This window comes from Meles meles, chromosome 13, assembly GCF_922984935.1.
Source record: "Meles meles chromosome 13, mMelMel3.1 paternal haplotype, whole genome shotgun sequence".
In the NCBI taxonomy this organism is placed as follows: Eukaryota; Metazoa; Chordata; class Mammalia; order Carnivora; family Mustelidae; genus Meles; species Meles meles.
Genome location: NC_060078.1, coordinates 61895437 through 61920814, shown reverse-complemented (window position 1 = coordinate 61920814; position 25378 = coordinate 61895437). Strand labels below are relative to the sequence as shown.

The 25378-nt window shown below is 34.9% G+C and overlaps 1 protein-coding gene across 3 annotated transcripts in view; it reads left to right on the top strand.

Moving 5' to 3' along the window:
• Positions 1-25378, top strand: part of NT5C2 (5'-nucleotidase, cytosolic II) — a 137248-nt gene that overhangs the window by 84510 nt on the left and 27360 nt on the right. For all 3 annotated transcript variants that reach the window (XM_046026954.1, XM_046026955.1, XM_046026952.1), the window contains exon 3: positions 8874-8947. In XM_046026954.1, coding sequence (XP_045882910.1) covers positions 8874-8947 — 74 coding nt within the window. The remainder of the gene's footprint in view (positions 1-8873; positions 8948-25378) is intronic.

The window sequence follows — 25378 nt, the reverse complement described above, 5'->3', positions numbered from 1 at the left end:
ATTTTATTAATTATCCTCTATACACTGGTACCATTGGTCTTTACTTTAAAAATTTGAGGAGGGGGTGCCTGGGTGGCTCAGTTGGTTAGGCTCCAACTCTTGGTTTTGGCTCAGGTTATGGCCTCAGCATCCTGAAATATAGACTCACATTGCATAGGGCTTGGTGCTCAGCAGGGAGTCTGCTTGTCCGTTCCAGTCCAGTTCTACCTCCCTCTAGAATAAATAAATAAAATATTTTTAAAAAATTGTGGAGAAGAAATGAAAAAGAACTTATTGGAAAATAGGAAAAAAGGGATTGGGAAAACCTGTATTTAATTAGACCAGGATTTTAGAACAGTAAATTTATATTCAGAGTACTGATACTGTCTTTAGTTTCTCTCTTAATTTGTGTATTTTTCATTTGCTAGTCTTTTCTTTTATTCCCTGCCATCCTGCTCTCATTACTGCAGTTCCTTCATTTGGGAAAGAAGGTGAAAGGAATTTTAATGTCTCTTCCTTAAAGTATGCTTTAAAATCTTGAGTGGAAAGATAGTGTGATCAGTACTTTTAGTATTTTATATACATTTTTAAACACTTAAACATTTTTGAAATTGGGCTGCATCTAGCAGTATACCACCTAGAATTAAGACGAGTTCTTCCAAATAATTGTATTTCTTTTAGTCACCTAGTGGCAATATTAACCATCCTAGTAGTGTAAATTCAGATCACAAGCCAACTACATGACTCTTCATATCCTCAAGGGGAGGTTTTCCCCCCGTCCTCTACCATGTCAGGGCTGAGATGTATAAATTTTGTGTGTTTCTTCTATGTTGCAGATTTATTTATTCTTTTTTTCATGTTATGGGTAGCCCTGTGAGATTCTAGCTTTATGAGGACCTAAATTTTCTTGGGCATCCCCCCCTTTTGTGGCGTATAATATGGGTGAGTTTGACAAGTGATGGTATCTCAAATTTTAACGTCTTTTATTTTCTGTGTATGTCATCATAGTCACATCTTTTCACCAGAAGATTTTTATATTGAATATTTGAGAAAAGTGAATATTATAATTAATTTCATGTCTTGTTTTAGAAATGATAACATGCTTATTGTTCAGACTTTTATTTATTTATTTATTACAAATATTTATTTATTTATTTATTTTTTGGAGAGAGAGAAAGAAATCACGAGCTGGGGGAGGGCCAGATGAAGAGGGAGTAGCAAACTCCTCACTGAGCATGGAGCCTGACTCCAGGCTCCGTGCAGGGGTGGATCTTAGGATCCTGAGATCATGATCTGAGCCCAAGGCCGATGCTTAACCCGCTGAGCCACCCAGGCACCCTGGTGTTCAGGCTCTAGAAGCACAGGCTGCTCTTCTCTTGGCAGAATGTGATAAAATGTATCCCTCCTGAGGGTGTTCTTCAGAGAAAATATTCAGACTTATTAGTAAATTATTGGCTGAAGTTTATGAAAGCAAAAACTAATGCTACTTTAATCATTTTTTTCTTTTATAAAATCTAGTCCAGAATGTTTTATTGTGTCTGTATATCCATGGTATTTGAATTTCAATTTTTAGGAATCCATTTCATAAATTAGAAAGTTCTTACCTATGTATTTTTATATTCACCAAGCATACTTTTTCCTGAAGGATAGGGACATAAAGGCAGAATGAGGTCTTGCAATTAGGCTTTTTAAATAACAACTTTATAGAAATATAGTTTCCATACCATCCAGTTCACTTTTTAAAGTGTCCAATTCAGTGGTTTTAGTATATTCACAGAGTTGTGCAACCAGTACCACTGTTTAATTTTAGAACATTTTTACTACCCCCAAAAGAAACCCAGTACTCAACTAAATGTTGTTGTCTGCTCTGTACAAGGCCTTATGGTAAGTTTTGGGAAGGCAGTAAATCCTGGCCCCAAAGTTTATAATCCAGTAAAGAATAAAAGAACTACCTGTGTATTTTATGTATGTGACAAAATATACCACAATCCAAAATAAAGGATTTTGAATATTCAAACCTCTCAGATGGATCACAACTCTATAATTCTCTTTCATTAAGTAGAAAAGTAATCTGAGTCCCAGAGGCATCTCTGCCTTAGTTATGTGGCACAGCAGGAGTGGTTTCTTGAAGAAGTCAGTTGAGATTGCTGTGTCTTGAAAAATTAGAGGTAACTGAGGAGAACATGTCAGGTATAGGGAACAGTGTAAACGAAGCCTCACGGTACCTTTAGGAAATAGTAGTTCATTTTGATTATTGGAACAAAAGGTGCATGATATGGAGCAATATGAGATAAAACTGATTTTGGAAAGATGGTGAAAAGCTTTGAATTCCTTGAAGATACAAAAACTTGTATTATTTGGGTAGGTAGTGAGGAATGTCTAAAGGTTATTAAGTAGGAGAGTGACATGGTTGGAGCTGGGCTTCAGAATGGTTCTTCTCAAACTATCAGTGATGGGGGATCATTTGTTTTGTTTTCATCCCAGTCTTTTCAAATTGATGCATTTACAAAATATAGTAAAAATGAATTACTAGGAAAATGAAGAGACCTGTAAGTCTCTATATTTTTTTAAGTTTATTTAATCTGTATACCCAACATGGGGCTCAAACTCATGACGCCGAGATCAAGAGTTGCTTGCTCCTTGGACTGAGCCAGCCAGGCACCCCTGCATTTTTTTTATTACAGTCCACAAATGTAAAGTTTCACAATTGCTATGAGAGTTTCTAAATACTTGCAATTTCTCCTATGTATCATGTTATGGATTTATAACAGCCATTCACAGAACAGTATTGGTCTGTGGACCACACACCACACTTTGAGTAGAGGTACTTCAAAACAATCAGTTTGGCTGTTAGTGCGCAGGCAGAACAATTGGAAGGTGACTGCTGAAGAGTTAATGAGTTAACAAGGACCTGGACAGGTTGGTAGCAATATGAATTAAATGGAAGATTTGGTTTTGATAGACATTTGGAAATGTATTTTTTTTAAGATTTTATTTATTTATTTGAGAGAGTGAGAGAAAGCATGAGCAGAGGGAGGGATAGAGGGAGAAGCAGGCTCCTTGCTCCCCAGGACCCTTGAATCATGCATGACTTGAGCCGAAGGCAGACGCTTGACTAACTGAGCCACCCAGGCACCCTTGACATTTGGAAATTTAAGTGAAGGCAAATGAGATGATGTGGATTTGAGGGAGAGTTAGGGTTGAGTGGTAAAATGAGAGTGCCAAAAGTAGAAATAGAAACTAGTTTGGGGAGAAAGATACAAAATTAGATATTCAACAGAGATCCACATTATGGCATATTTTTATTAAGTAAACACATACATACAAAGAGACATTGTTTGGTTCATAATCTAAATTTGTGCTCTTGATCTGATCTCAAAAAAGCACTTGTAACTTTTCTTTGATTGCGACAAGCTTTGAGTATATTATTACACAAACCCATAACCAAAACATGCCTAAGAAGATTTTATACTTGCATCTGTAGTCTCATTTGTTGTTGCAGTAACTGTTGTTGGGCTCTTGGCCAGGAAATTGTGACTCTAGGCAGGGGGAGGAGCTAGGGATAAAGTTCACCATCTCCAAAGAAACTATTCCAAATGGATTTGTGTGGAGCAACAGTGATATCCAGTGACAAGTTAAATTAGACACAGAGGTGTTTTCTCCAACAGTCTCAGAGATACACGCTGTTGAGGGGCTTGGTTCAGACTAAAGCAGTCTTTTTGAAATGAGGTTAAAGTTACACAGAAGTAAATTATACTAGGAGCTTAAAGAAGAATTTTGTTACCTGACTTCAAGAACTCATTGACTCAGATAGTTTCACACACTGCAGAACGGCAACCAGTGACAGATGAGGTAATGCTGCTTTGAATTACGATTTAAATCTCAAAACCACTAAGAGTTTGCTACTTACAAAATTCCAAATTTAGTAAATTGCATGTTCATGTGCCTTAAATATGAAGATATTAGATCCCTATTCTTAAAGCACATAGTCTTACTTCTTACGGTTAATATGTGTATTTAGTTGGATAGAATTTCTTTAAATTTCATGTCTTACTGTGGTAGGATATGATAGTAAAAGCTGTTATATTTTTCTCTGTGTAAATCTGTGCCTGGTTTTATAGTGCCAGGTTTTATGTGTTGTTTCCTAAAGATTGTTTCTCTTGTTAATGCTCAAATCTGTATCAAATGCCTTAATATGTAGGAATTTCTGGCTGATAATTGCATTTTAAGGTTGGATGCTTAGGTCAGTCATGCTTTTGGAGACTTCATGCTTTATTTAAAGTAAGTTTTGGAAAGTTAATTTCACAAATGTATTCACATTCTTGAAGTGGAGCTCTATACTGGAGTGTGTTCTACTGGTTAATAATTTAGAAAAGTGACACAAGTAAATTGGCATTGGCAAAGACAGAGTCAAGGCCCTGGGACCAACAGAAATTTTTGAATTCTCCAAGCAGATACGATCTTTTGTTTTAAATGTATGGTGGGACAGTGAGTCAGTCTTGTAACTGATAGAGTGCCTAATAATACTCTATTTTGTTATAACAACAAAGAATAGTGATTAGTTTGATGCCAAGAGATTGTTTCTCTTGAAGACTGTATCCTGGAGACATGATATTTCTGGCCCCAGGCTGCCTCTCTCCTGAAGTCAGTGCACACTTTCAGCCTTTGGATGTTTATTATCTTTGTAAATCTTCGAGTATGTATTATTGCAGTTCTCTATGATCCAGCTGTTCCCTTTTGTCGTTATAGGTTTACATAATACACCTTAGATATTCTCACACAAATTAGATTTAGTTGCCTGCTGCCCTTCCCTCCCATGTTTTATAGCAAAAATTAGGGAAAGAAGAGATGAAAACATATGTGAGGTTTTTCTTGTTGTTTCGTAATAGGAATGAGAAGAGGAGACAGGAGTGATTGCTTCTTTCTTAAATTCAGGAATTGCTTCTGTGGATGAGGTTACTTATTTTGAATGAAAATGAAAAGATAATATTTAGTTGAAGGTCTTCATAAGACATCTTATTTCCTTAAGTTAGGCATCTAAAGAGTCTTTCCTCACTCAGTCTAATCCCTGAAACAAAGTGGTATGGGCTTTGTAGTAGGCTTTCAACAAATGTGCTGATTGAATAAGGTGACAAGTTAATCAAAGGGGAAGGAGTGCAATTTGATAGATATTTAGCAGTGATAATTTTGGCAAAAACAATAGATTTTCATAATCCAAACATATGTGATTCCAAGAGTTTCTATGGATAATACACCTAAGGTGCATTATAATCTTCATATCCTTAAATAATGTGATAAAGGAGTACAGGCTTAATCTTTCTTCTGACCAAGAGAGAAACTGGCAAGCTATCTTGCTGGGTCTGTTGATAGTTCCTTTCAACCTTTAGCACTGATTGATATTAGCAAAGTCTATTTTTTACCCTGTGATTTGAGCTGTGCCTGAAACCAGCTCACATCATTCTATCAGAAACAAAGCTGTTTCTTTTATCATATGATCCCAGCATATATCCCTCCTGGGTTGTATCACAAGAATCTTCCCAGTCATTCCTGCCTGAATTCCCATAGAATATTTTAGGCATGTCAGCTGTTTGGGCTCTGATCAAGGATTTGATCCAGTTGGCCTCTAGGCTGAATTGAGAGTGTGTTTGAAAAACATAATCTTCAGTGGCAACATTTGGTTTCCAGAGTTAGAACCATTGCTTTGTGTCTTACCCCTCTTGGCCTTCAAAAGGTTTTACGTAACTGAGAAAAGGTTTGATAGTAAAGTAGATGCTTTTTATCAGTAAAAGCAGGGTGAAATTTGATGAAGTGGTAGAAAGATCATAGTGATATATTTGGGTTTGTGGGTGTTTAAAAAGATTTGGGTGGGTGTCACTTACCTTATAGTTCCTTGTATCTTTCAGCTATGCACTAGGCTTCTCTCTCCCTCCCATCCATTAAAAAGGACCTATAGGGGGCGCCTGGGTGGCTCAGTGGTTTAGGCCTCTGCCTTCAGCTCGGGTCATGGTCTCAGGGTCTTGGGGTCGAGCCCCGCATCGGGCTCTCTGCTCAGTGAGGAGCCTGTTTCTCCCTCTCTCTCTGCCTGCCTCTCTGCCTACTTGTGACCTCTCTCTCTCTCTGTGAGATAAAATAAATAAAATTAAAAAAAAAAAAAAAAGGACCTATATTAGGGCAACTTAAAATAGGAGACCAACAGGTCTAATTAAGGGAAAAAGAAGTCCCAAGAAAAGGGAAAAGAAAAACACCTATCTGCATAGGAAGCCAAAAATCCAAAGGACTGTTGCTACAGTAATTTGAGGGTAAGAAGAATTATAAATATAAATATATATAATATAAAACATAGTCCACTGTTAGTCGGTGGCAAAGCTAATATATAAGACTCAGTATTACCTGGATTCTAAACATTGACTTTCATATATAGCTCATCTGTACTTAGTAGATAAACTGGTTAAAGCATAATTGATGTACATAATCCCATTAGAAAAATAAAGTGTTAATCTACAGTATTATAGAGATAAGGAGCTAAATACCAATACTGGCATTAATTCTCAGGATTTAGTTCTCAGGAACTAAGGGTTTTATAGAGCTAATCTAGTGTGCATAACACACTAAGTAGTGATTTTCATATTTTTCAGAAGATTAATCATTCTTAATTTAAGGGTCTATTGATTTTAAGTCCTTGATTAAAATATTTCTTAGCAAATACTTGATTTTTGGTCTGCATTTAAAATTGGTGCATACATTCTGAGATGAGAGGAAAAGTTTTCTGTTAAAATTTGAAATAATAAAAAAAAAACTTGAAATAGTAAATGAGTTGCTGAAGAGTCATTACCCAGATTAGTGGTCCCAAACTCCTCAATATTCCATCAGTTAAAACGTAGAACATTCATCCCTTTGTGTACTGTTGTTCTTATTTATATATAGTAGAAAACATGTACAATTTAGACGTATTTAAATGATGAAATAAGTATCAGTAAAAGTTCTGATGTCTTCTTTTTGTACCCAGTGACGTCTTCTGTATCTACTGGTATAGTCACTCCTCTTTAGAGATTAGTGACCTACATCATGAATAGGAGCCCAGCTCAGGCATCTTATTTTTTTAAGAAGTTTTCTAGGTGATTTGTAGCATTCTCATTTCTTATAGTTACTTCTAAAATGAAGGCAAAGAAAGGGTTTGGTAATAAGAGGAAAAACCATTTAATAATTCTGGCTGTTGAGCTGGAGATGAGTTGGAAAGGATGTGTGTGAGTGTGTTTTTAAGAGAGGGGTGGAGGGGGGCAGAGGGAGAGGTTAGGAGGGAGAGAGAGAATCCCAAGCATACTCCATGTCCAGCACGGACCCTAATGTGGGACTTGATCTCACGACCCTGAGATCATGACCTGAGACGAAATCAAAAGAGTTGGTCACTTAACCGACTAAGACACCCAGGTACCCCAAAAGGATACTTTTGTTTTCAGAGATGATTAAAACTTACCCCAAAACATCATCATTTGATGATTTACCATTCTATTATACATTTAGTTTTCCCTAAATGTGTAATGTGTCTTCAAAAGTGATCTTTCTGAAATTTGAATCTGATTATTTCATTTCTTTAAAATCTGATAATTCGTCCTTGCTTGCATAATAAAGTCCAAACTCTAATGTGGCACACAGTCTTCATGATTTTAACTCCTACAAACCTTTTTAGCTCCATAGCTTTTATTGCCCCTTCTCCCTACCCCTGCCCTTCTGGAAAACCTCTTTTTGCAGAAACAATCAGAAAAGCAAAACCAATGAAAACTCCTCAGCTCCAGCTGTAGTAAATGTTTTATAGTTCACTGTAAACCTTGTCCTTGCTTGGTTATTCTGCCTGGATTGGCTTTGTCGCTTTGTCCAATTGGAACACTTCTACTGATTGCTTAAGATTCAGCTCATACATCTCTCCTAGTCTCTAAGGAAGTGGTATTCTTGCCTCTGTCTTATTTTGTAGCATTTATTGAGTTGTTAAAATTATTCATGAGTAAGTGTCTCTCCTACTAGGCTGAATTCTTCAAGGACAGAGATTGTAAATTAAAATAGAAGTTCCATAAGGGCAGGTGCTCTTGTTCATTCACTGCTGTATCATATACCTTGTTTGGGATATAGTAAGCAGTGTTTGAACAAATCCGTTTATGTTTATGTGTTTAGTATCTGGCATGTTGTAGGCTTTAAATGAACACTGTTTAAATAAATTATAAATGAATGAATGAATGTATTATAAAACCTCAAAAATAAGCTTGTCTTCGGGGTCAGACTTAGAAAAAGAGAGCTGATTCTCTGAAGTCTTTAGCACATGGCACAGTAAGAAAATACATATATTTCCATGTATAAGAAGGACTTGAATTTTAGTTATGAATTTCTTTTAAGATTAAAAAAATATTTTATTTGTTTATTTGTCAGACACAAGCAGAGGGAACAGCAGCCGGAACAGGCAGAGAGAGAAGCAGGCTCCTTGCTGAGCAAGGAGCTTGATGCAGGACTCTATTCCAGGACCCTGGGATCATGACCTGAGCTTAATGACTGAGCCACCCAGGCATTCCTTTTTTAAAAATTTCATTTATTTATTTGAGAAAGAGAGGGCACAAATAAGAAGAGGGGCAAAGGGAGAGGGAGAAGCAGACTCAGTGTTGGGCAGGGAGCCAGAGCCCTGATGCGGAAGTGGGGGCTCCATCCTAGGATCCTGAGATCATGACCTGAGCCAAAGGCAGATGCATAACCAACTGAGCCACCCAGGTGCTCCTGTTATGAATCTTAATATTGGTATTTAAATGAAAAGAATCTAGAAAGATAACCAAATAATTACATTAAACTTAAGAATTTTGGGGGGGATTTGCTTCAGTGTTAATTGAGAGATCATTTTTTGCTTCTTTTTTTAGGGTGTTTGTGAACCGAAGTTTAGCGATGGAAAAAATAAAGTGTTTTGGTTTTGATATGGATTATACACTTGCTGGTGAGTAGCACTTTTTGACTGCTTAAAAACTGCTTTAAGTATAACACAGTGGGTCTACAGGAGGCAATTCAGTAAACATTTATTTGATCCTATATTTAGCTACTAGAAACTCTTGTTATCCAAGCTCCTTCCATTGATATTTATGAATATTGAAATTACCAGATATCCTTGAGATTTACATAAGATAGATATGTAGAACAAGTGCTAAATTATTTTAGAGTCCCTAGTAAGAAATAGTATGGTGAAATTATACATTAATGTGTATATTAGGGCACTTTTAGCTTTACTCTCTAAAACTATTCTTCAAAGATGGAGTTTTGTATCTTTTGTACTACCCAAGGAAAACTATTTTTTTTTCCAAAGGAAAACTTTTCTGTCAGTTAAAAATTTTAATGTTATTCTTAAGACAAATGGAAAATGTGTTTATTTCCATTGAAATGATTACAAATACACTATGTAAAGACTATTTAAAAACTAGAGCTATTTGCTTTGTTCATTATCAGATAGACTTTAAACACAGTGCATACTGTTTTCCCTTCCTGTCTCTGAGATATATTTGAAATCATCAATGGATTAGCTAATAGTTGCAAGATCTTTTCAGAACTTATGAAGTTTTTATTAAAAATTCCTTGACTTTGATGTGAAAATGTCACTTAAGTAGTAGAGATGAAGGACTGAGTTGAGTGCATGTGTTATATATGTATGTGCATGCATGTGTATATTGTCATGACACTTGAAAAAGAAACTTTCAGAAATTTTCTCTAAAAAAATACTGTCTTTACACAAAAATGTTAAAATGTATAAATTCACTTATGTTCAGAAACCTCTTATAACAGTATTAGAAAATTGAGACCCATCTCAAATTAGATCTCAATTTGATGTTCAATTTAGGCTAATATAATAATATACATTATAACATATAAATGTATTATAAATGTATGTAAATATGTATTGTAATAGAATAATGCAAAAGTGAACACATGCAGTTTATAGGTCGTTATCACATAGTTGTGGCCATGCTATGTACCAAACAAGTTATATATTAAAAATATACACTGACTTGGTTTGCATTTCCCTTTTTTCCCTCCATACTCTTTGTTGTTTATTTCATTTTCTATTGCCTTAAAGTTGTTTTTGCTGCATTTTTATTCTTATATATTTTTCTAATTGGACACAGACACTTTTAGGACCACTTCTCAGAAAGGAAGTTGGAAGTACTGTACTTTCTCAGGGTAGATCTTTCCAGATTGGGAGAATATCCTACAGTCTTTCTCATTTGTAGAATTTTACCTCTCCAGTGAAAGGAATGGTAAGATAATTCAGCTGAAAGAGGTACTACCTAAAGCAGAAATAGAAGTTAATGGGAAGAAAAAGTGACAGGTTTTTTTCCCCTTGCTTATTAAGACAAACTCATTGTATTGAGGTAGTTGTTAGTATTTACTGAAAACCTGTGGTGTTCAGGCACATTTTGTTACTGAGCATTGAGATAACCACAGGTTCCTACAGAACAATGAAAAAATGAATTCTCTTGTTTAATGAGAAAGTCACTGAAAAAAGTCTCTAAACTTCAAAGATACCTTATGATTGCTTCTTTTCGCTTTTTTGTTTTTAAAATCCCACTTCATATTTTAATGCTTATTACTCTTAGTGAAGATACTAATATACTTTGCTTATATATAAATATAATAATTATTAACATTTATTAAGTGCTTATTATGTGCAGAGGAAGTCCTGTTCTAATAATAGATTATCTCATTTAAAACATAGATTATCTCATTCATGCCACTTATTTAATATTTACAAAAACTCTGTGAGGCAGATATTATTGTGGTCTTCATTTTTACAGATGATGCTCAGACACTAAGAACTTTGTCCAAGGGTGTTTAGCTTTGATGTAGCTGAACTGAGATTCAAATCTAAGTATACATTTATATGTGTATGTGAGTGTATGCACACCTGTATATATATATTATGGTAAGTTTAAATTATCATTTTGAACAATGACAGTTTATAGCATGGTATAATTTCAAAGTACTGAGCTCCCTTCTTTAAACAACCAACCAGGACTTAAGCACTCAAAAGGGTAATGCCCTTTAAAGGAGTCCCCCTTGAGAGACTATACATTATTTCCACAAATAGTGTTGGATGAAAAACATTGTAGTCTTCTTATGGTACTACCTTCACTTCATAAAGCACATAGGGAAACAAGTGTAGACTTATACTCTCTCCTGTTTCCCAGAACAGTATTCATTAAATTTATCTGAGAATAACTTTTGTTGTTTGAAAAACAAACCATACCCATGAAGTGCTAAGGACTTTTCATCAGAAAATGTGCCATGAAGTACAGAGATAAGATTAAAAAGTGTTTTTTGAAAGCTTTGAGTATTTGGAATAAACATCCCTGGAATAAATGTAATAGCTTCACAGGATAAGTTCTTGGAAAGAGACTGTATTTGTTCTGAAGCCTCATGTGAGACATCGTCTTCTCTGTAGTCATTTCACCTTGGTACATCATTTCCTGATAGCAATTTATATATCATTTGCAGCTTTTGTTTGCTTGCCTGTTTCCACATTGGCCTATGAGTTCTTCAAGGGCAAGGGCTTTCTTTTTCACTTTTATATCCTGTGTGTTGCCTAAAGCCTGGCATGTAGTAGGTGCTCAGTAGATATATATTGAATGAACAGTTTGGGTACCTAAGTTTTAATATATCAGTGTAAGAATTAATCAGTATACTTTATTAAAATAAAAACTTAGATGAATTAGTTAAAAACTGTAAGAAGAATAAAGACTTTAATGTGAGACCTGAAACCATAAAAATCTTAGAAGAGAACAGAGGCAGTAGTTTCTTTGATATCAGCCATAACAACTTTTTTCTAGATAGTTCCCCTGAGGCAAGGGAAACAAAAGCAAATAAACTATAGAAACTACATTAAAATAAACATGCATAGCAGAGAAAACAGTCAACAAAACTAAAAGATAATCTACTAAGTGGGAGAAGGTATTTGCAAATGACATCCAAGAAAGGGTTAGTATCTAAAATACATAAAGAATTTCTAAAACTCAATAATCTTATTACAAATGGGGAGAACAGCCATTTCTCCAAAGTAGACAAAAGATGGCCAATAGACACTTGAAAAGATACTCAACATCACTCATCATCAAGGAAACGCAAATAAAACTACTATGAGGTATCACTTCATGCCTGTCAGAATGGCTAAAATCAAAAATACAGACACAACAGGTGTTGGCGAGGATGGAGAAAAAGGATCCCTTGTGCATTGTTGGGGTCAATGCAGACTGGTGCAGCCAGTGTAGAAAACAGTATGGAGCTTTCTCAAAAAATGAAAAATAGAATCACCCTATGATCTAGGAATTGCATTACTGGGTATTTACTCAAAGACTACAAAAACACTAATTCAAAGGGATACTTGCGCCCCTGCACCCAGCATTATTTATGGTAGCCAAATTAGAGCAGCAGTCTGACTGTCCGTTGATTGATGACTGGATAAAGAATATGTGATACACATACACATACATACACACAATGGAATATTATTCAGTCATAAAAAAGAATGAAATCTTGCCGTTTGCAGTGAAAGGGTGGAGCTTGAGAGTACAATGCTAAGTGAAATAAGTCAATCAGAAAAAGACAAATACCATATGATTTCACTCATGTGGAATTTAAGAAACAAATGAGCAAAGGGGAAAAAAAGGAGAAAGAGAAAGAGAGAAACCAAAAAACAGACTCTTAACTATAGAGAACAAACTGCTGGTTATCAGAGGGGAGGTGGGTGAAGGAATGTAAAATAGGGGGTGGGGATTAAGGATTACACTTACTGTGATGAGCATCAGGTCATTAAAAACTTAAAAATTAATTAAAAACTATTTAAAAAAACAATCACTGTATTTGACTTTAGCTGGTATAAAATATGCACTGTTCAAGTGAAATACTTCAAAATATGAACTTATTTTTTAAATTTTAATAAACATTATCGAGGAGTAAGTTACATACAATAAAACATGCATTTTAAGTATATAGTTAATTAGACAAAATGTATACACGTGTTTAACTACCACCACAATTAAGATAAGGAATATCTGGGGCGCCTAGGTGGCTCAGTGGGGTAAGCCTCTGCCTTCACCTCAGGTCATGACCTCAGAGTCCTGGAATCCCCCCCCCCCACCACCGTCTCTGCTTTACTTGTGATCTCTCTCTGTCTCTGTCAAATAAATAAATAAAATCTTAAAAAAAAAAAAAGATAAGGAATATTTCCATCACTCCAAAAAGTTCCCTCATTGCCTCTTTGAAGTAGGTTCTCCTTTTACTCCACCTTTGCCTCAGGGCTTTTTGTCACTGTGGATTAGTATAGTATGCCCTCTTCAGAATTTCATATAAATGGAATCATCCAGTATGTACTCATGTGTTTGGCCTCTTTTGCTCAGCATAATGTTTCTGAGATTCGTTGATGTTGTTGTGTCTGTCAGTAAATAGTTCATTTTTTTTTTTACCCCTAACATTTTTAAACTATAAAAACTTTTAAACTATAAAACTATAAAAAGTTATGAAATAACTTTAGAACTATGGAAGAGCTGCAAAAATAATATTTGGCCTCTATTCTCTTCTAATGATGACCTTGTACCTGACTGTAGTTAACCACAGTACAATTCTAAGAACTAAGAAATTAACATTAGTGTAGTACTACTAACTTAACTACAGACGTTATTTAGTTTTTACAAATTTTCTCACTAAAGTTCTTAATTCCAATCTAGGATCCCACATTGCATTTAGTTGACATATTTCCTTAGTGTCTTCTGTAACAGTCCTGTCTTTTCATTGCTTTGACACTTTTGAAGAGTACTAGTTAGATGTTTTTGTAAACTCTTCCACAATTTGGATTTGTCTGATATTTTTTCACATGATTGAAGTTTTATGCATATTTGTGAAGAACACTACAGAGATGGTGTACTCTTCTCAGAGCATAATACCAGAGGTACATAATGTTGGTAAGTCTTATTACTAGTGATGTTAACTGGTCAGCATTATACAATTATCACATTTTTCTTTAAACTGTACCTTTTTTGGAGGGGGGAGTCAAGTAGTAGTTCATTGTATGGGTGCAGGTTTTTCTTCCCCGCTATATGAAAGTAGAGCATTCCTATGAAACTGTTTGTGAGCTGAAATGTCATAAAGCAAAGAAATAATTACCATTAATTTATATGGAAAAACTTCTGAGGATTTCTAGACTGCCTCTCCCCCTCTTAGGGTTTTCTGATGCCTTAAAACCCATCTTGCTAATGGATACGCAAAATAAGTTGAGGTAAAGCGCAGTTGGTTACAGACATAATTTAGAGCCCTGATGGCTTGATGCTGAGATGTTGAGTGTAAGTTCTGGGGAAGGAGTGTGGCAGAGCCACTCCTGGTACTTGTGGTGTGCACTGCCTTTATAAGGACTGCTTACAAAACAAATGCTGAATGCCATTTTTGCTTTTCATCTTTTTTCATAAAAGCAAAAATCCTCTTCAGATTTATTTCAGTTAGCAAAAACAAGTACTCATGTAGGTCTTTCATCAGAGTTAAGTGGCATAACTTGAACTTTCAAAAAGCGGGGGATACCAGTATATCACAATTTGTTTATGCATTTATCTGTTGATGGATGTTTGAGTTGTTTCCCTTTGGGGCTATTATGAATAAAACTGCTATGAACATTGGTTCTACATACTACAAGTCTTTTGTGGATGTATATTTTTATTTCTCTTGAGTAAATACTTAGGAGTACAATTGCAAGATTTTATGTTTACCTTACTGGAGATAGACAAATGGTTTTTCAAAGTACTGATACCATTTTAAAGTCCCACCCACCAAGCATAAGAATTCTACTTGATCCAATCCTCACCTATGCTTGATAGCATCAATCCTTTGAATTTTAGTCATTTTAGTAAATGTGTAGTGTTATTGTGATTTTTTTTTTTGTACTTCCCTCATAACTAGTGATGTTGAAAATCTTCATGTGGTTATTGGCTATTTATATTTCTTTTGTGAAATGCCTGCTCAAATGCCCTTGTTTACTGGCTTGTCTTTTTATTATTGAGTTGTAGACGTTCTTTATATATTCTGAGTACTGGTCCTTTGTCAGATATATGTCTTGTGAATCTGTTGATCAATATGTGTTGGTTTGTATGTTGACATTCTCTTTCATTGATCAAAGTGAACATCACATGGTCTTGATTGATTATTGTAGGTTTCTGTTAATCTTTAAGTCAGGTAGTATAAGTCCTTTATTCTTTTTTATAATTGTCTTTAATATTCTGTATCCTTTACATTTCTATATAAATTTTAAAATCAGCTTATTAAATTTTCAGAAATGCCTTCTGGGATTTTGATTAGGATTGCCTTGATTTCTAGATCAGTTTGTAGCGAATTGACATTTTTGCTACATTGAGTCTTCCAGTCCAGGAACATAATACATTGGGCCATTTACCTAATCTTCTTTAGAATTTCTTAGCAGTGTTTTGTCATTTTTGGTGTAAAGGTCTTATATATATTTTGTTTACGTTTATCTTTTAATTATTTCCCAATTTTTATGTAGTTGTAAATGCTGTTTGAAATTGCATTTTCTATTTTATTGCTAGCATTTAGAAATAACAGCTCATTTTTGTATATTCTTGAATCCTGTGAATTTCTAAAATTCGCTTATTCATTATAGTAGCTCTTTTATAGACTTACTAGAATTTTGTATGTATGTGATCAGATCATCTGCAGATCACTTTTTTCTTTCCAATCTATAGATCCTTTTTTTTTCCAATTTGTATATCTTTATATCTTGTTAGAAAAAACATTTTTTTCCTTTTTGCCTTATTGCAGTAAAACCTTAGTACTTGGTTGAATAGCGGTGTTGAGAATGGACCTCTTTGCTGTGTTCTTGATCTTAGGGAGAGAATGTTCAGTTTTTCACTATTGAGTATGATGTTATTTGTAGGTTTTTTATAAATTTTTTTTTATCAGGTTGGAAAGTTCCCTTTTATTCTTAGTTTTCTGGGAGTTTTCCTTTTAACATGAATGAGGGCTAAATTTTCATTAAATGTTTTCCTGCCTCTGTTGAGATGATCCATGTGGTTTTTCTTTTTTTTTAGTTTGTTAAAGGGATGAATTACATTCATTGATGGCTGAATGTTAAACCAACTTTATATTCCTAGAGTAAATCCCACTTGGTTATATAGTATTCTTTTTATATATTGGCAGATTTGATTTGCCAGTGTTTTGTTGAGGATTTTTGCATCATGTTCATCAGATTTGTATTTGTATTACAGTGTCTGTTGAATTTTGGTTTTAGAGTAATGCTGATATCATATAATGAGTTGGGAACTATTCCCCTTTTCTATTTTCTGGAAGTGTGGGTAGAATTGATATTATTTTTTCCTTAAGTATGTGATAGAATTAACAAGTGAAGTTATCTGGGCCAGGAGTTATTTTTGTGGAAAGGTTTTAAATTATGCATTCAACTGTTAAATATAGAGCTAGTCAGACTTACTGTTTCTTCTTATATCGGTTTTGATCATTTGTATCCATTTCGCTGAGTTTTAAATTTATTGGCTTAAATTTTATAATATTTTTATTACTCTTTTGATGTCTCTAGGATCTGTATATACTGTTCTCTTTTTCATTCCTGAAATTAGTAATTTGTGTCTTTTTTTCCCTTCATCAGTCTACCAAGAGGTTAATCAGTTTTCTTGATTTTTTTTTGTTTTCCTCTGCTAAGAGCCAGCTTTTGGTTTCAGTGAATGAGAATAAGGGGGATTTAAATTTAGAGGTGATTTTAAAGTAATTATATATAAGTATGAAGTTGCAGCTGGCTTTTATGATAATTGCTGACTATAAAAAAAGTAATTTCTTATAAAATTAATATAATAAATACTACCCAAATACTCCAAGCACCCTTATCTTTATTTGCTTTATATTTTTTAATATACCACTTTTACATCTGATTATAATGTTTAAGTTTGTTTTTCTTCTGTGTTCTAACTTGGTATCATTAACGTTATGTCGTTGACCTACTTTCTTGCTTCAAGTGTTTATGGAAAATGTCAAATTTCTGTGCAGAATGAAATGTGGCACTATGTACTTTCTTTCATTTTTTTCCTCCCTGTGTATATTGACTTCAGAATTTGGAGGATACAGAGAGAATTGGTTTCTTAATTTTTTTGAAAATTAGCTTGTTTTGTATTAGGTGCTTAATAAGTATTAGCTGTTTAAATAGCTGTCTTCTTAGTAGACTACTATTTTGAGTGTAGAGAAGACATTTAATAAGCATTTGATTTTTTTATTGAGGGAAGGAATTACCCAACAAATGTTAACTTTATCTAAAATGAAATTATTAGATGTCCTATAAATCTGCATATCTGGCATAATCTGTGAATTGACTATTCTGGCAAACAATATTTTGTGTGATATGAAGTTACCATTTACAGCATAGATGGATTACTTGTTTTCATAGACTATAGTGAAATTGATAGTGAAGCTAGGATTGCTGCTTCTGAAGTGTCTGGATAGGACATCACATTTCAAATGGCAGTCATGTTTTGGAGTGGTACATTTGTTGAGATAAGGTGGCTATTGGTTTAGGGCCTGCCTTTTCACACTGTAAACTTCGCCTAAATTCGTTCTGAGAAAACAGCTACTTAGGTAAAGTTGGGTTTTTTTCCCCCCTGTTTTCAAATGTGGGAAATGTATATGACTTTTTCATGGAAATTGTGGGGGATGGGATTTAATTCTGTCTTTGGTTTACTAGAAAATGACTATAGCAGACCTTCTTTGGTGGGAAGGGTGTCATGGTGTTGATTATTCACCTTTTTTAAACGTTCATTTTGATAAGAACATTTATTTGAAATCTGATGTTTTAAAAATGCTGTTCATCATGTCAGATGTTGAGATTGATAGATTTAGTGGTAAATAATTTAAAACTTTGATTTGTCACTGATAAATAAGGAAGAGGACAATTAAGGCAAGAATACATACATGGATTCCAACAATGTTAAGCTATATTTATAACAGTTCTAAACTTGTAATTTTCCAAAACCGAACTATATAGATCTTCGGTATAATGAAGTTAAGTTGAGGGATTGTTGGGGTTTTTGTTTGTTTGCTTGTTAAAAGAGAAATTACTGGTATGATTTGTATTACTTGTATAAAGAATTTTATGATTTTGCTTACAGTTTGGTACATTCATTCCCCTGAAGTGTGCCACAGTGTTCAGTAACATAATCCATTTTCTTGGGAACCTCATTATCTTCATCTCCTCTGAATGCCAGCCTCACACCTCTAACAGTTTTTCAGAAAAGATCTTCTTTATCATCAGCTATCACTATAATTAAAGCAAGCTATGTATTTTTTGTTTTTATTAGTTTATTTGCTGGATTTCTATGTAAGATTGACATTTTTATATAAAATTTAAAAGTTTTCAAAATAAAGAACTTGCCTGTTGACATAAGCTAATTTTTCCTGATTGTCTTAGACCTAAATCAATTTTAATCCTCAAATCTGCCTATAAACTAATGTCAGTTTTTCTCTGTAATACTGTAGATTAACATTTTATTTCTCTAATGGAAGTATGTACATTAATTATTCTTTAACCAGTTTGTCTACCAAGTATAGATTAGTTATATACATGAAAGTCAGTGTTTAGATTCTGGGTAATACTGAGCCACTGACCAGCAGTGGACTGTTTTATATAAAAAATGCACATGAAAAAACATGCACATGCTACATATCAGAAAGTGATCCTTTGCACTTTTATCTTCCTCTGCAGATATGTGTTTTTCTTTTCCCTTCCCCTGAGACCCCTTTTTCCTTTATTAGACCTGTTAGGTGCTCTGGTTTTCTATTTTATTAAGTTGCTCTAATGTAGGTACTTTCTAAACAATGAATTTTGAGTTTGTGGGTCTCTATTTGAGAGCACTCTTTAGCCTTTTTCTGCTTACATGGGACAGGCAGATGGATCAGACTGATAACTGCATTTCCCAGGACAAATCAAGCCAAAAAAATCTCGACAGTCCACCTAAGATTAGGTCTTTGGACTTGTGAAAGAGCAAGAAAGTTGTTTTTAACACAGCTACTTCCTCTCCTGAGACTGAAGGGAATAATCTGTACTATTTGTGAATTTCTTGCCTTTTGTTTGTATTAGAGGACAGTTAAAAATGTTACATTGCTGAATTTATTGTTACAGTGGACAGTAGAGTGAAAATGGAAAACAAAGAGAGAATTGATGTTTTTTCTGTTGTTTAGTGCTAGTTCATTTTCAAGTGGCAAATAGGTATAAAGAGACCTGTTGTTTCCATTACTCTTCTTACTATGTTACTTAATTTTATAATATTATATCCCAAATGTATTGCTGAGGTTTCAAATGAGAAATTCTTTTCTGATTCAGTGAGTGGCATAAAGTACTTAAATCACCTCCTCATTATTGTAGTTCACAATCTGACAGACTGGTGATCTGCAAAATGTGGTTTCTTTAATGAAAGCAATGTTTTTAGTGAAAGCAAATGTTAGTCAACAGCTACTAAGAGTAATCCGGATGTAAAAAGTGACTTAAGAGGAAAAACACAGAATAGTCTATTTCTGTTTTGAAGTTTAAGTCCCATACACTCTGAGTTTAGGCCCAGTCTTATTTATTTATTTATTTATTTATTTATTTATTTTATTATTTTTATCTTTACCTTAGAAGCTCTGAGGTTGTAGAAAAAGCAGAACCCTCTGCGTGTGATTGACCCAGCCCTATCTTGTACTAGCTCTTGGCTACCAGCATCTTACTTTCAGTTTCTTCATTTAATTTAAAAAAAAAAAAAAAAAGGTGTGTATGTTGGGGGTGGGAGGGTAGGGTAGGCAATAAACTATTGATATAAGATTTAAATGAAATAATGTATATAAAATGATGAATGCAATGAAAGTAGTTCTCTTGCTCTGACTGGTGGTAAAAGTATTGATACACTGAACTAGAGTTGTAAGGGAAAATCTAAGGAATAAGGGGAAAAAAAATCAACCTTAAACTTATTTACATTCCTATATGCTATAGAAAAACCTGGAATGCTAGACAATAGACTCTTTCATCACTCTTTTGTTTTTTAATTTTCTTTTTAAGCATTGCAGATGATCATGAACTTAAAAGAAAGTTGAACTTCTTTTCTGAATAGATTTTTAATGTCAAGTAATTTGGCTTCAGATTATGTTTCCACAGAAATTACTGTTTTTAGTGAAGAGTTATTTATTAGCAGGATCATGGTGAAGGAATGGATTTCTGAGAAAGGGGCCTTATTTAAATTTAAAATTTTTTCTTTATGACAAAGCTATCACTGATAGGCTTCTAATAACTGCAGGGGGAACAATTTTTGAAACAATAAAGAACTCTTTTGCGTGAAAAGAAGTAGTTGACCTTTGTGGTTGCATGAAAGACATAAACATGCAGTAAGTTCCATGGAATTAACATCAAAATTTTATACATATGATTGTTAAATTTTCAGAAGTCTTTATCCCAAGGAGGACAGTAGGGTGGGAAGAGGGTTTGTTAATATTACTTAATGCCCTTCACAGATAATAGGGTGACTCTTGGTTTAGGATTATGAAAATGTATTATTTCTAAATTGGTTCATTTATTGTTTTGTTTTGTTTTGTTTTATTTTGTTTTGTAAGCTCCACACCCAGTGTGGGGCTTGAACCTCATAATCCTGAGATCACATGTTCTACCGACTGAGCCAGCCAGGTGCCCCTATGAATTGGTTCATTTAAATCACCTTGACTGGGGCGCCTGGTGGCTCAGTGGGTTAAAGCCTCTGCCTTAGGTCATGATCTCAGGGTCCTGGGATCGTCTGCTCAGCAGGGAGCCTGCTCCCTCCTCTCTCTCTGCCTGTCTCTCTGCCTACTTGTGATCTCTGTCTGTCAAATAAATAAATAAAATCTTTAATAAATAAATAAATAACCTTGACTTTTTTTTTTTTTTTCCAATCAAGAAGTCTGCCTTTTTCTTTTTGTTGCCCCTCTTAAGCTCAAAGATCTAGAAAGACACATTCTGATTTTTTTCTGGCTCTAACACGTTTAAGGTTCTAAGCCATTTTGGTAAGTCCAACAATAAATTCCTTATTTCTGTTACCACTTAATAATGGTGGGTGTCATGGTCAGTGTCCAGTCTTTCCTATTTTTCTGAGAAATTGTTTGGAGGAAAAGAACATTTATTAAGCATGTACTCTATGTGCTAGAAAATGTATTTTATGTACAGTGTACCACCTTTTAATCCTTGTGACAGCCCTCTGAGGTGGAGATTACTACGTTCACTTTACAAATAGTTCACGAAATCAAGAGGTAAAAAAATCTGTACGTAGCTAGCAGTTGACTTAAGATTCATAGCTGGAATGTAAACCCAGATCAGTTCCATTTCTTATGCTGCTTCTAGCTGTTACAGGATCAGAAATTACTTATTAACCTCTCAAAGAGAAATCAGAGAAAGATGTAAACAAAATCATCCTTTGTTGTTTTTTTGTTTCAAAAATATTGAAATCCTCTGTAGGCCAGATGCATCTTTGTCTTGAGTTTGAATATGATCCTTATCCTTAGATTATAGAAAGTTTTGCACAGTTTTTCTTTTGTTTAATTGTTAGATGTAATCGTAAGGGAATGAAGCCTCAAGATTCAATACTCTATTCCAGATGGTGTTAAAATTCTAAAATAGTACTTTTTTTTCCTTAATCTTGGAATTGAAAATATATGTTAGACTCCCCTTTTGAATTTTTCTGCCCTCCTCTCCTTTCCAGGCCATACCACTGGCCACCAGGGATGAAATCCAATTATCTCAAACCTAAGCATTTTGCATTAATAAGCCTAAAGTGGCATGAGAAGCTAGAATAAAGCTATTAAAATAGTACCAGGGAAGAAATTAAGAGAAACTAGTTCTTACTAAATTAGAGGATTATTCTCCTCCTAGCAGGATCTCGGGACCTTTGATCTGTCATCTTATCCTGTCATGCATAGTAAATGCATTGGATGATCTTGTTTTATTGTTTTTGGAATTGAGTCTACTTGATATTTAAATGAACACTTTTTTGCATGGTGTATTTACTTGAACAAAAAGTCCAAGGCACTCAGATGGTGTTTCTCAGCCATTGTACATGCTCGCAGAACTTAGTGGCATTAACAGCATTTAAAGGAGATAACACAATATAAAGTAAGAAGTATTATATATTATATATTATTGTTATGCTGTCACTGAAGACCTCTCACACCAGATAGAGCACCTTTTCCTCTCCCCGTTTTTTATTAATTATTTTTATTAACATATAATGTATTATTTGCCCCAGGGGTACAGGTCTGTGAATTGTCAGGCTTACACACTTAACAGCACTCACCATTTCACTTACCCTCCCCAATGTCCATAACCAAACCACCCTATCCATACCGCCCCCGCCCCAGCAACCCTCAGTTTGTTTTGTGAGATTAAGAGTCTCTTATGGTTTGTCTCCCTCCCGATCCCATCTTGTTTCATTTTTTCCTTCCCTACCCTCCAGAACCTCTACTCTGCCTCTCAGATTCCTCATATCAGAGAGATCATATGATAATTGTCTTTCTCTGATAGACTTATTTTGCTCAGCATAATACCCTCTAGTTCCATCCATGTCATTGCAAATGGCAAGATTTCATTTGTTTTGACAGCTGCATAGTATTCCATTGCATATATATACCACATCTTCTTCATCCATTCATCTGTTGATAGACATCTAGGTTCTTTCCGTAGTTTGGCTATTGTGGACATTGCTGCTATAAACATTTGGGTGCACATGTCCCTTCGGATCACTACATTTGTATCTTTAGGGTAAATACCCAGTAGTGCAGTTGCTGGGTCATAGGGTAGCTCTATTTTCAACTTTTTAAGGAACCTCCATGCTGTTTTCCAGAGTGGTTACACCTGTGTGCATTCCACCAACAGTGTAGGAGGGTTCCCCTTTCTCTGCATCTTCTCCAACATCTGTCATTTCCTGACTTATTAATTTAGCCATTCTAACTGGTATGAGGTGGTATCTCATTGTGATTTTGATTTGTATTTCCCTGATGCCGAGTGATGTGGAGCACTTTTTCATGTGTCTGTTGGCATCTGGATGTCTTCTTTGCAGAAATGCCTGTTCATGTCCTTTGTCCATTTCTTGATTGGATTATTTGTTCTTTGGGTGTTGAGTTTGATAACTTCTTTATAGATTTTGGATACTAGCCCTTTATCTGATACGTCATTTGCAAATATCTTCTCCCATTCTTTCAGTTGTCTTTTAGTTTTGTTGACTGTTTCCTTTGCTGTGCAAAAGCTTTTGATCTTGCTGAAGTCCCAATAGTTCATTTTTGCCCTTGCTTCCCTTGCCTTTGGTGATGTTTCTAGGAAGAAGTTGTTGCAGCTGAGGTCGAAGAGGTTGCTGCCTGTGCTCTCCTCAGGGATTTTGATGGATTCTCACATTGAGGTCTTTCATCCGTTTTGAGTCTATTTTTGTGTGTGGTGTAAGGAAATGGTCCAGTTTCATTTTTCTGCATGTGGCTGTCCAATTTTCCCAGCACCATTTGTTGAAGAGACTGTCTTTTTTCCATTGGACATTCTTTCCTGCTTTGTCGAAGATTAGTTGACCATAGAGTTGAGGGTCTATTTCTGGGCTCTCTGTTCTGTTCCATTGGTCTATGTGTCCGTTTTTGTACCCGTACCATACTGTCTTGATGATGACAGCTTTGTAATAGAGCTTGAAGTCTGGAATTGTGATGCCCCCAACTTTGGCTTTCTTTTTCAACATTCCTTTCGCTGTTCAGGGTCTTTTCTGGTTCCATATAAATTCTAGGGTTATTTGCTCCATTTCTTTGAAAAAAATGGATGGTATTTTGATAGGGATTGTTTTAAAAATGTAGATTGCTTTAGGTAGCATAGACATTTTCACAATATTTGTTCTTCCAATCCAGGAGCATGGAACGTTTTTCCCTTACTTTGTGTCGTCTTCAATTTCTTTCATGAGTACTTCATAGTTTTCTGAGTACAGATTCTTTGCCTCTTTGGTTAGGTTTAATCCTAGGTATCTTATGGTTTTGGGTGCAATTGTAAGTGGGATCGACTCCTTAATTTCTCTTTCTTCTGACTTGCTGTTGGTGTATAGAAATGCAACTGATTTCTGTGCATTGATTTTATATCCTGACACTTTACTGAATTCCTGTACAAGTTCTAGCAGATTTGGAGTAGAGTCTTTTGGGTTTTCCACATAAAGTATCGTATCATATCTGCAAAGAGTGATAGTTTAACTTCTTCTTTGCCAATTTGGATGCCTTTAATTTCTTTTTGTTGTCTGATTGCTGAGGCTAGGACTTCTAGTACTATGTTGAATAGCAGTGGTGATAGTGGACATCCCTGCAGTGTTCTGACCTTAGCGGAAAAGCTCTCAGTTTTTCCCCATTGAGAATGATACTCGCGGTGGGTTTTTCGTAGATGACTTTGATTATATTGAGGTATGAACCCTCTATCCCTACACTTTGAAGAGTTTTGGTCAAGAAATGATGCTGTACTTTGTCAAATACTTTTTCAGCATCTATTGAGAGTATCATGTGGTTTTTGTCCTTTCTTTTATTAATGTGTTGTATCACATTGATTGATTTGCATATATTGAACCAACCTTGCAGCCCTGGAATAAATCCCACTTGGTCATGGTGAATAATCCTGTTGGATTATTGTTGGACTGTTGGCTGTTGGCCCTATTGGCTAGTATTTTGGTGAGAATTTTTGCATCTGTGTTCATCAAGGATATTGGTCTATAGTTCTCTTTTTTGATGGGATCTTTGGTTTTGGGATCAAGGTAATGCTGGCCTCATAAAAGAAGTTTGGAAGTTTTCATTCCATTTCTATTTTTTGGAACAGTTTCAGGAGAATAGGAATTAATAATTCTTTAAATGTTTGGTAGAATTCCCCTGGGAAGCCATCTGGCCTTGGACTGTTCTGTTTTGATATAGTTATCTTTTGAGAGAGAACTTAGAACTTATTTTGGAATAAATCTACTGATGCTTAGGTAAAAATGCTTGCCTTCTTTATTTGTTTTCTTTAACTGAACTAAGCTTCTTTTTTTTTTTTTTTTTGAAGCTATTGTTGATGGCATCCCCATTTAAAAATTTTTTCTTCCATGTTTACACTTCTATTTTCTTTGGCCCAACATATCACCTTATATGTTAACTTTGATTTCCTCAGAGTATTAATATATGATGATACTAATCAGTACTTTCATACCAAAAGAGCAGTGCTTTTGGTAGAACTGGTTTTCTCGTCAAGATTCTAAGATTGGGGTGCCTGGGTGGCTCCTGCCTTCAGCTCAGGTCATGATCCCGGGGTCCTGGGTTTGAGCCCCACATCTAGCTCCCTGCTCAGTGAGGAGCCTGCTTCTCC